Source organism: Hyperoodon ampullatus (assembly GCF_949752795.1).
Source record: "Hyperoodon ampullatus genome assembly, chromosome: 14".
In the NCBI taxonomy this organism is placed as follows: domain Eukaryota; kingdom Metazoa; phylum Chordata; class Mammalia; order Artiodactyla; family Ziphiidae; genus Hyperoodon; species Hyperoodon ampullatus.
The window spans coordinates 38,029,190-38,041,314 of record NC_136927.1 but is presented as its reverse complement, the minus strand read 5'-3'; the positions used below and the strand labels follow the sequence as shown (position 1 = coordinate 38,041,314).

At 42.3% G+C, this 12,125-nt stretch overlaps 1 protein-coding gene across 1 annotated transcript; it reads right to left on the bottom strand.

Annotated features, from left to right (window-relative positions):
- Positions 1-854: 854 nt before the first annotated feature.
- LDAF1 (lipid droplet assembly factor 1) lies at positions 855-11,827 on the bottom strand (the record flags this gene model as incomplete). The annotated part of the gene is made up of 4 exons (XM_079718760.1): positions 855-891; positions 2,174-2,312; positions 4,578-4,746; positions 11,732-11,827. The coding sequence occupies 4 exons, from the start codon at positions 11,825-11,827 to the stop codon at positions 855-857; spliced, it is 441 nt and encodes a 146-aa protein (XP_079574886.1).
- Positions 11,828-12,125: the final 298 nt, after the last annotated feature.

The following is a 12,125-nucleotide window of genomic DNA, read 5'->3' as shown; positions in this document are numbered from 1 at the left end:
AGGAAATAAACCTCTGAAGTAGATATCCCATAGGATTTAAAAAATTTTTGTAGTCTTTTATCATTTTCATGGGAGTTTTTGAAGAAATGTCTTAACAAGACAAGTCCTTAAAACAATAAAAAAGTATCAAGTGCAAATATTTTAAAGAGTAACATCACTTAACAATACTCAACCGTGGAAACCATACCTTTAGACTTAAAAAAAAAATGCTCTTGGCTGTAAGGTTAAGTTTGGACTCTATTATCTAACTTTGTCTGAGAGGCTATTATTCCCAAATGTTGTTTGTCTTTCTGATAAAAGGCTAATAAGGCAGAAGAGCTTGTTCTGTTTTGGATTTTTCCCCCCACCTCTTTTTTCAAATGAGTGAAGAAATAAGCAGCTCTCATTTTAAAAAAAAAAGGAAGAAAGAAAAAGGAAAAACAATCTGTGGCTGTCCCAAATTGGGGCCTCGGATACAAGATCTGAGCCTTTGGGTTCAAGTCACTGGCCTGTAGAGGCTCAGAACCCTGCCAAGGTCAGGTGTGCATCTCTGGGGAGGAGGAGGTGAGAGGCGCAAGGAGCTGCCACGCCATCGAGATTCTCTGCTGATTCTCCATGTGAGGGCCGGTCAGCTGATGGAACTGACCAAGAGCAACAAGACCCCCAAAACTGTCCACTGCAGGACCCTACAAATAAGTGAAAAAGCTAGAGGACACCTCCAGGAAGAGACTGACTACCCAGTCCCTTCTGAGTCATAATCCCAAGGGGCAAGGATGATCCAACAGCTTCCCAGAGGTGCTTGAAAAAAAGCTTTGGTTCCATTCAGCTGGTCATTCCTGGTAGAGCCCCTTTAAGTGTGTAGACTTCACGGCCAGCTAACAGTCGCCACTGGAGTTGTGTTGTGTCCAAAGTCTGTTTGGCAACAAGAGGAAATGATCAGCTCTAAGGCCTCTTTAAAGAGCAATGCTGAGAGTATACATGGCGGAATGAATGACGTTCTTTGTTGGTTTAGTTTGGGTTTGTGGTTGCTTCTTGCAATCACACCAGATTTTGGGCTACACTGACTTTACAGATGAGGAAACTGGGGGCCCGTGAGGTTAAAATGCCTGAATTAGGGGCAGGGGTTATGATCCTTTTTCCCATTCTAATTTGGATACTGCATTTTCTCCAAATTATTGTTTGTGTCCTCATGACAATCCAGTGAGAGAGGCAGAGCAAGGAGTAGCCCTATTTCACCAAAGAAAGAAAACTGAGAACGAGATGTTGAACAGCTTGTTCAAGATCACACAGGTAAAAAATGGCACAGCTGGGATTCAAATTCTAATTAATTGACCATTTCTTTACATCTTTAACAGAAGGGAGATGGAGCAGGGAGAGAAATAGGTCTGTCTTTTTTCATCCCAGTGATGGTAGGTTTCAGAGCTAAGTGAGAGAGGAGGTAGCACTATTGATATTAACTTAACTGGCTCTATGGATTCTCTTTGAATTTCAAGCAGCCTTGCTAATAACACTTATACCCCAAGCGGGGGAGCTATGGCACACACCAGAGCTTGGCTGACCAACACACATTCCCGAGGCCCTTCTCCTTGTGGGTTTATACTCCATTTCCCAGCCTCCCTTCCAGCTTACGGTGGCTACCTGCCAAAATTCCAGCCAATGAGGTTGGTTGGGATAAGAAAGGGGGTAGGTTCTGGGAAAGATTTCATTTACTTGGAAAAAAAGGTCAGGCTCAATTGGTGAGTGAGGACTCATTTTTTTTCCTCTCTTCATCCTGCCTTGAATGAAGTTGGTGTAGCCAGCAGCAGCTTTCTTGTGGCCATGATGTGACAAGCCAGTGGGGTAAGGATGGCAACACAGAAAGGCAGAAGGTGCCTGGTACCTTGATGACACTAGAGAGGCTGTGCCAGGACTGGGCTATCTTCAGCGTTTTGTTATGCAAAAAAAATAAATCCCTATTTGTTTAAGCTAGTATCTACTTAGGTTTTTCATTACTTGCCACCAAAGCATTCCTACCTGTTAATTAAAAAAAAAAAAAAATGAGAAGGAAACCTTACCTCTTTTTAAGTAGAGATGTGAAAAGGCTAGGCACCTCCTATCTTGGGAGACTGAGTATGATGTGACCAGGGTTAGGGTGTTACTTGTGAAAATCTCCCCAAAGAGTAAAGATTAAATTATTGCACTGACATGTATTTACCTGGGAGAAAACCAGTAGTTGACGAGGCTGGAGACTACCATGTAGGACACTATGATTGTCCCTGACATGATGAGTGACACGAAGCCCAAGCCACAGAGGACACAAAGCAGTGAGAGGCTGCCCACAGAGATGACCAGTCCTAGAGGAAAGCATGTCAAAAGAATCATTCATCTAAAACAGACTGAAAACACCAGACCCTGCACCACTGTGTTTAAAACAACAGTTAACTCAGATGTTTTAAGTGAGGAGGTTTTCCACAAAAATCCAGACTTCTGGTATCACTTAAAAAGGAGGCAATCTCAATACCCAAGTGAGCATCACTGCATGGCAACAACTGCTGGCCTTCCAGTTTCCTCCAGGCCCCACTGTTCCCAACTGTATTATTCTTGGACCGCTTTGCTCACTTCTGTTACCTGTCTTGCCCATGGGTGTTTGAATTTGAAACTCCCTCATTCTCAAGGTCAGGGATGGCCTCCCAATGGAATCCTCTAGAAGGAGTTAGCCAAGATAGTAATGGGGGTGGTAAATCAAGACCAGTGTTTCAAACTGCCTACCAAATACTATAATTTACACTTACCTACAACCTATGGAAATAAAGGCTATGCTGGCTAAATAAAGTAAAATCTAAACATAACTTTTGATTACATCCTTTACAACCCAGCCTGGCAACTATCACACAGTAACCATAGGTCTGAATGGTCATTTTACCCACCATTAAATAAGTTTTTAATGGGAATATTAATAAATTACCATCTAATAAGTGCAGAGAAAATACATTTTTATAACATGGGGTCTATGGGAGAAAAATAATAAAAGGTACCATGGAAAGAGGATGGATTTTCATAGTTGACACGCCTGAGTTTGATCCTAGTTAAGTCATTTATGGTGAGACTTTGGGCCGCTTGGAGCTTTAGTTTAACTCATCTGTAAAAAGAATATAATAATAACTACCTCTAAGTGTTGACATGACAATTAAATGACTATCATATATGTGACTCACTGTGGCAGTTTTTGTCTGCCCAGCACACTTTCTCTTGCCTTCCTCATAACAAAATTCCTCTTTCCAATGCAGAACTAGTAACATGGCAAATGTTGCAAGGCAGACATCCTTTCCCTTGCCTCACGAGTTGTCAAATAGCCCACCCAGTACTCCACAGTGACAGTTTCAGGGATGGACTCTGGAAAGGAAGGAAAGTAGAGAATGTAAACAGACATGCTGCCTTTTCATAAAGATTTACAAAATCTTAGATCAGTATTTTTCAAAGGATGGCTAACAACCACCTGTTGCAGAATCAGATGTATTAGGGAATCTTGTTGAAAATTTGCATTTCTGGACCCCACTCCAGACCTACTAAGTAACAATCTCTGGATGATACATGGAAGTCCACACGTTCAAAAAGCAAGTAAGATTTATGCAGACTCAAGTTGCACAACCACTGCTCTAAAGTGGAACAGCTTTGCACATGCTGTTCCTCCTATCTAGAAAGCCCTTCCTTGTCTACTCTGGGACAAAGTTGTTATACATCTTTAAAGTGCTCTCTCCTGTAAAGCTTTGTATGATACCACAAAAAGGTAGTGGCTCTCTTATTTCTTTCTAAATTTACCTTTGTTTTAATATTAATTCATCCTTCGCCCATCTATCCATCAATATTTACTGAACAACCACTCTGCCATACTGTATTTGGCTCATCCACCTACCGTGCCTGCCTTCTTCTTCAAGTGTAAACTGCCTTGTCCACAATCCCTTTGGTAGGGAAGCAATCCTGGGTGCTCTTAGCTCTGGGAAGCCATAGAATGAGCCAGAGGTGATCACCTGAGCAGATGGCAACCAACTCTTTGTGGACTGTGATCTGATTTGAAAAGGCAAACTGAGCCAATCAGATTTACTTTCTTAGTAATTTTAACTTAGCAACTCAGGGAGAAGCTGACAGTTGGCAGTGGGACTTCAGGAGGAAAGGTGGAGAAGGGGGAACCTCAGTACATAGCAAGGCACCTGGCATGCAACAGGTGCTTAGTAACTATCTGTGGAGTGAATGGCTTCTCTGTTTAATGACAATAGTTAGCATTCATGGAGAAGCTACTCTGTGCCAAGGATTGTGCTAAGTACTTTATGCAACTGTAAGTTTCAATCCTCACAACCCTCTGAGATAGTATTATTATACCCCTATTTTACATATGAGGAATTTGAGGCTCAGAGAGGGTAAATAATGTGTCCAAAATCACACTGGGGGAGGTGGGATTCTAATAGACTCCAGAGCCCATGTTTTAACTACTCTGACAACCTGCCTTGGTCGATGTGATTTTGACAAGAACAGGAACCTTTGACAAGAGTGGCAGATGCCCAATAAATGCTGTCATCCCAAGTGAGTCATTTTCCAAGGGGGAGAGTAACTGAGTAGGGTACCTTCTAGTAATATGACTCCCACAAATGCAGCCAGGGAGGCAAGCACCACGAGGAGCAGGAAGCAGCCAACAGGAACGGCCGACACAGCAGCAAACACCAGCAAGTTGAGGGTCAGAAAAGGATGCCTGTCCAGGTACTCACCCACTGGAGACTTCATAAAGGCAACCACCTGAGGGCAAAGGAGACGAGCAGGACTGAATGCCATGTCTGAACCCCAGGTTGATGAATTCACCCGAGCTATAGGAAGTATAAGCCAAGGTCATAAAGCTGGAAGGCCCACAGCTAAGAAGTCAACAATAATAATCCTCCCAAGACATGAGCTGCCCCAGCAACAACTTAAGGCAGCTGTGGACAGGGGGCAACTTTGAGGGCTCCACCCAACCTCAAGTCTTGTGAAAGGAGGAAAGACCCAGGCATGGCTCTGCTGCTTCACACACACCCTCTCAGAAGGCATCCTCAGCATATGTGTGCTCTGATGTAATATATGTACAATTGGCTGCTTACTTTACAGCTGAGGCCACTGAGGCACAGAGAGGTTAAGTCCTAGCTACTTGGCATCACCTGGGAGCTTGTTAGAAATGCAATATCTTGGGCCCTGACCCAGGCCTGCCAAATCAGATTCTGTTTTTTAATGAGATCACCAGGTGATTTGTACACACATTAAAGTTTGAGAAACGGTGGGACAAAATGACTCACCTAGAGTCACACGGCTTCCAAGTGGCAAAATCTAGGCATTCAAAGCTAAATCTTTTCACTTCAGATGTCAGATGTTTGCAATGGCTGCCACTTCATTAGGAGAAAATGTTTTTATGTCATCAACCTGGATACCACAGTCAGGCCACAGCCTGATGACTACTGCAAGCTTATGCTGTGTTAATAAGTAGGTTATCTTCCTCCACCAGGCAAAAGGGTTCTGGAGCTGGCTCAGTGAGGGGTTGGGGGGGCTGCTTTAATACAGAGCTGGCCCTAGGCATCCTCACAAGGATGGGCTTCCCCCTCTTCTTAGGGTCCACGCCATCTCTCTCCTCAGTGCTGGCATGCTAGTTCCCATTCCCTTGAAAGCTTCCATCATTCCAGAACTTTTCCCCATCAAAACTGGTCCTTCCTGTGTCTCATTCCTTAGGGCCATGTAGGCCAGCAGGTGAACTGAAGATGTAATTTAAGCTTCAGTGATGGTGGGTGCCACTAACCAAAACGCACGTTCTCCTAGAAAGAGTTGTTCACCCAAGTGATTCAAATGGAGGAAACTGTGGGCAAGCTGGAAGGCAGGAGGATTTTGGAGCTCAAGTTGATGGTGACAAAGCACAGGACTCACTCTGCTTAACTAGAAAAGGCTGTTCCACAAAGCCACCGTTCTCAGTCCTGGGGCTTCAGCATTGACAAACTTCACTTCCGGGCCCAAAATGGCATAACGCCTATGGGCTACACTGCCTCCAGCTACTCCTTTCTGACAAAAGCTATCTAAGACTTGGCTGTTCAGCTTCTCTCGCCAGAGGTGACTGTGCCAGGAACCACCTCTGAGCTGGAAATACCCAGCTTGGATACTCTAGGATCAGAACCCAGTGAGATCTTCCCGTTAGGGCGGCTGAAGGTGAGAGAGAGGCAGAGGGGCCGCGGGAGTGGGGCTGGATGGTCCTTCGAGCTGTCTCAGGTCTTGACTGCTTTCCAGCTCTAGTCTACGTGTATCCTTAGTAAACCTCCAGGGGTCATCTGACAGACTGAACTGCTCTCTCTGATCCTTAAAATCAAGAGACCCAGTAACCACAGTGGCGGGGGAGCAGATGAGGCTGGAACACCAGAATGCCAGGCTTATGACTTTATACCTAGACTGTCCAGCACAGAAGCCACATGTGGCCACTGAGCACTTGAAATGTGGCTAGCGTGACCAATGAATTGGATTTTTAATCTAATTTAAATTTAAAAACTGATGTTTGATTCAGTCATTGAAAAAATTTTAATTACATTTCAAATAAGGTGGGTATGTTTCAAATAAGTTTTTCAATGATCAATTTTATGAAATCTGAATAGAGACCAAGTATTTCCAATGGAAAATCAGCATGTGAATTGAGATGTGCACTGAGTGTATTAAAAAAAGAATGTAAAATATCTCATCAATGATTTTTTAATATTGATTACATGTTGAAATTATATTGTTTTGGATATACTGGGTTATATAAAATATATTATTAAAGTTAATTTTACATGTTTCTTTTTATGTTTTTTAACATGGCTACTAGAAAACTTAAAACTATATATGTGGTTCACATAATATTTCTGTTGAAAAGCGCTCACTCAAATTTTACCTAGAAAAAAAACAAGAAGCGAACTGTTGGCATTTGAGCAGGACTGTGATGCAATCCAAGGAATAATTTAAAAAAGATGAACCTGGTGGTCCTGTGCAAGAGGCAATGAGGAAGATTTGCAGGGAAGCCAGCAAGAGAAAACTAGGCTGATGGCAGGGAGGGAAGAGGAGGAGGAGATGCAGTATGAAAGTGGAATGACAAAAGAAAATTCAACAGGACCAGGAGACAGTTTGGCATGGGGATCCAAGAGGAGAAAAGCAGGAAGGAACTACTTGTAGTCCTTAAGAAATCTAATTTTTTCTTAGCCTCTTCTAAATCTGGGCCCTACAAGGAAAAAATAGAAAGTTATTCAGATATGCAGAGAGACCAATTTAAGATGCAGACAATTAAGCCCAGCAATTGTCTTCCCCTAGGGAGGATGGCCCTGCTCAGACCACTCTGTCTCAGAAGAGGAAGATATGATTCAGTTATGCCTAATAATAATACAGAACATTCATTAAACACTCAAGTGCCAAGCACTATTTTAAGAGCTTTCAATAAACCTCCTTATTTTTTTCTCTCTACAATGCTATGAGGTAGGTAACAAGGCAAAATTTAACATTATTTAAATCCGGGAATTAGACCATAGCAATTAACTTTTTATTCTCCCAGGCAACAGAGGGTGACACAATGGAAGGATGGAAAGTGGGAGAGCTTATTATTCAGCAACATTTTCCATCGCCCTCCTGGAAGCAGACACAGGTTATCCAACCTAGATTTTACAGGCATGGTGCGGTGCTAAATAACCCAGGAATGCCAGGCTGGGACAGACTGGCACCATTATGTTCCAGACTCTGTGCTAAGGCCTTCTCAAACGACATCTGAGATCATCCTCACAACAAAGCTATGAGCCTGGCATTGCTTAATTTAGAGAAGATGAGATGGAGAGTCAATGAGCCCAAGCAACTTGCCCAAGGTCAAACACAGGTGATTTATTTTAAAATGCACACATGAGTATGGGAGGTTCCAAAATAGGGACAACATGGCCAGTGTTTAAGGACATGAAGGCTCCATCTGGAACTATTCAGAAGAGAGGCTAATTCCCTGGTGTTAGAATGCAAAAGATCATCAGTATCCACTGTCTTTGCTACCAGAGGGGTGGAGGGCAGAGGGGTCAGCATTATTTAAAACCACTGGTAATGACAAGTCCAAGGTGCTGCGTGACAATTTCTCCCAGATTTTGGTCCTTGTGATTCAAGATTAGAATACAGGTGCCAAGGAGGTAATTCAAAAACATCCTTTGTGGAAGGAAAGGGCCAGCATGAGAGCAAAACTATTTTGTCCTAGGTAATCCACACAAGGAGATACCATTGGGAGGGCACCTGCCCAGCCCATGCTCCATCTCTCTTACCTCCTCTGTGAAAACTGCCCCCTCTCACAGCAGGGGTAGGCCCCTGAAGCCATGCTTATACCAGTGAAATGGAAAGCCCCAGCCCAACTGCCACCTCCCTGGCCATAGGTGACTTGGTCAAGCAGATTCTTGCTCCTAGGAATCAAGCACTCCCAAGACCAGGTCCCATAGAGGATTTCAGCTGGGAGCTGGAGGAGACAAGGGGAGTTGAAGGTACCATCCTGGGCGATCATGTCTGCCCATGTGAATGGAAGAGCAAAGGAAGCCAGGCTGCAAAGAGAGGAGAATGAAGCTGATATACAAGGAAGAGTTACGATGAGGAACAATATGTCTCAAGAGAGGGCACTGAGGGCTTCCCTGGTGGCGCAGTGGTTGAGAGTCCGCCTGCTGATGCAGGGGACACGGGTTCGTGTCCCTGTCCGGGAGGATCCCACATGCCGCGGAGCGGCTGGGCCCGTGAGCCACGGCCGCTGGACCTGCGCGTCCGGAGCCTGTGCTCCGCAACGGGAGAGGCCACAACAGTGAGAGGCCCGTGTACCGCAAAAAAAAAAAAAAAGAAAGAAAAAAAGAGAGGGCACTGAGAGTTATCTCTGACCCCAGTGACCTGCCAGACCCTGGTTCTAACCCCTCCTGAGGCTCCGCCCTGTTTACTTCCTGCCTTGGCTTCTATGATAGCCTTACATTTCCCCAAAGCCCTGGCAGATCTCACTGTTTGTTTGTTTAAGCTATTTGGGACAGGTTTCTGACTCTGTCAGTCTAAAAGTAAGACAATTAAGACTTGACATTCCAGAGGTTTCCTAGAAGAGATGACGGAGTTGTTTCACAAACACTCCATCTGGAAGCCATCTATTCTTATCTGGAACTCAAAGGGTTATTTAACTCTGAGAAAAGATTATAAATTAATTGGGGGAAAGAAATCATCTAAATATCATAGAAGCAAGGGGATGACTATGTAAATTATGGTATGTCAATCTAAGGGAAGGTTCTACCACCAAGAAAAGCAATTGTTCAGAAGACCTATGCTTTAATATGGAAAAATACCAATATACAATATCAAGCAAAAATAAAAATATAGAACTACATCTGCCACAATTAAAACCACTAGATCTAAAAATTACATACTAAAGCATCCTAATAATAATAACAACAACAACAACAGTAATGATAATACCACCACTGGATTTGTTAGTGATGGGTTTACAGGTGATTTCCTTTCCTTTACTGACAATATTACTCTATTGAGTAAACACAATTAATATAATTAATTCAATTAATATAATTTAAAAATTTAAAAGAAACGACCTCAGGACTATCTGAAGAACATCAGGGCTTAGCCAACTGATGATCTGTCCCATCATTCTGGGAGTCAACCGCCCTGGAAGTTATCTAGTCCAAATCTATTCCAATGACCATGGCTGAGGATCTAAGGTGAAAAAATGAAGAAATGTCAAGAAGTCAGAGTTCACATGTTTTGAAATGCCTACCTTAGAAGGTAGACACGAATATTAACTAAGTTAAGATATGCCAAGTGCGTAGCACAGTGCTTTGCATATAATAAGTGCTCAATGAAGGTTAATTAATGTACAGTCAGATTACATTTGCAGATTCCATATTTGTGAATTTGCCTACCCACTAAAATTGATCTGTAACCCCAGAATCAACACTTCGAGTTGCTTTCATGGACGTGCACAAGGCAGTGAAAAACGTGAGCCACCTGACCCACATGTTCCCAGCTGAGGCCAAACTAGGCAACACTCTGCCTTCTTGTTTCAGCTCTTTATACAACTGTCCCTTTCATGGTTTATTTAGTGCCATCTTTTTCTGCATTTTTATGTTTTCAGTTGATGATTTTGACATTTAAAATGTGTAGCAGTACTTTCTAGTGTTCCTAAGTATAAGAAGGCTGTGACGTGCCTTATAGAGAAAATACCGTACGTGTATTAGATAAACTTCATCCAGGCAAGAGTTATAGCTGCCTGTATAGTACAGGCTGTTGGCCTGGAGTTCAATGTTAATGAATCAATAATATCTACAGAATAAAGGTGACCTTAAGACACACAAAACAGGTTATGGTTTGATTGGTTGATGAAAATGTTGCCACCAGAAGTTTGCCAGAACCTAATCCTGTACTACCCGTTTGAGCAATTGTTCAGTATGTGCTAATTCAGTGTTTGAGGTGACTCAACAGAACAGAACTAACACAAATTATATAACGAGAATCAACTGAACATGTAGATGAGTATGAGGACCTTTCTCATGGAGCTAACTTTTAGTAACAAGAGTCTCAGCCTGCTGGCTAGAAAGCTGCTTGTCCAACCTAAAAATATCTTGCTAAATCCACAAAGAGTGCCAGAGGCATTTGGGGATGAGTTCAGAAAAGATCTCTATAGAGTATATTGCCCTAGACTGCAAAGGTCTGGCTCCTCAAATAGATACTAGTGGTGTCCAATACGAAAAACAGATCACCAACCAGTTCACTTTCTTACATATACATATGTATTTTACGGGTATACTGCATAGAAAAAAAGTCTAGAAGAACATACAACAAAATGTTAATAATATTATCTCTGAGAGCTGTTATTTTTTCCCTGAAAAAATGCTGAAAGGCACATAGAAGAAAGCAATAAAGATAAAAGTTCAAGAAAGCAGAATATACTATCTCAAGTCCCATTGCCATTGAATGGCTATTGAGCACTTGTAAAATGGCTAGTTCAAATGGAAATGTGCTGTTAAGTGTAAAATACAGACTGGATTTCAAAGACTTAGTACAAAAAAGAATGTAAAACATCTCAATAACTTTTTTCATTAATATTTTTTATAATGATTACATGTTGAAATATATTTTAGATAGGTTCAATAAAATACACTATTAAAATTAATTTCACCTGCTTCTTTTTACTTTTTAAATGCGGCTACTAGATAATTTTAAATTACTTCTGTGGCTTATGTCGTATTTCTATTGAACACTGGATTTCTAGTGGAACACTGGGCTCAAAGTAGATGTTAGCCTCTCATATTCAGGGTAACAGGTCAAAATTAACAGTAAAACAAAAAAAAGGATGGTATCTGTGGCACAGACTAAGAGTTGCCTCTATTTCCAGCTAAAGAATTGTACTTGCTACAAGGGCTGATCATAAGACTAAATTTTGGTCTATGAGGTGCAACTGGAAGCTTTGTGTGTGTATGACTTCCAGGAAGTCTCCTTAAATTGGAGGTGGTATGCAAGTCTTTCTCTCCCCACATCTTATTGCCTAGAATATGGATACAATGGCTTGATACTCTAGCAGTCATCTTGGACAGTGAGTTTGAAGGTCACAACTCAGACATGACAAGGTGGTGAGTTAGAGAGATTCCTGACCTACCTCCAAATTTCTTCTACTTGAGAGAGAAATAACTTTCTAAGGTGTTTAAGCTAGTATTATTTTGGAATCTTCCATTATATGCTCTGGTTGGAAACTGACCTTTGAGTTACTCTGGACAGACGCTATCAGCAAAGACACCCTCCTCTGCAGCTCCTGCAAGTCCTTTGAAGTACTCGGGGGCTCTTCTTTCACCATCCTGAGACCCACTTCAGGTCTCTTTAGGGATTAATTCTACCAGTAAGCTCTTCAGTGCAGGGCACAGTCAAATCTCTCATGTCACCTTGTCTCTTGCTGTCACTGGAGGAAATGAAAAGTATCTTAAACCATTAGTGGTCTTCACCCAACTGACCCAACAAGAGATTCTACTGTCCTCACACACTGATGGTGGGCATGCAGATGGAGGGTAACTTGGCAATATCTATCAAAATTTCAAACTGCACATACCTTGATCCAACAATTTACTCTCCAGGAACTTGAATAATCAGTTATATCA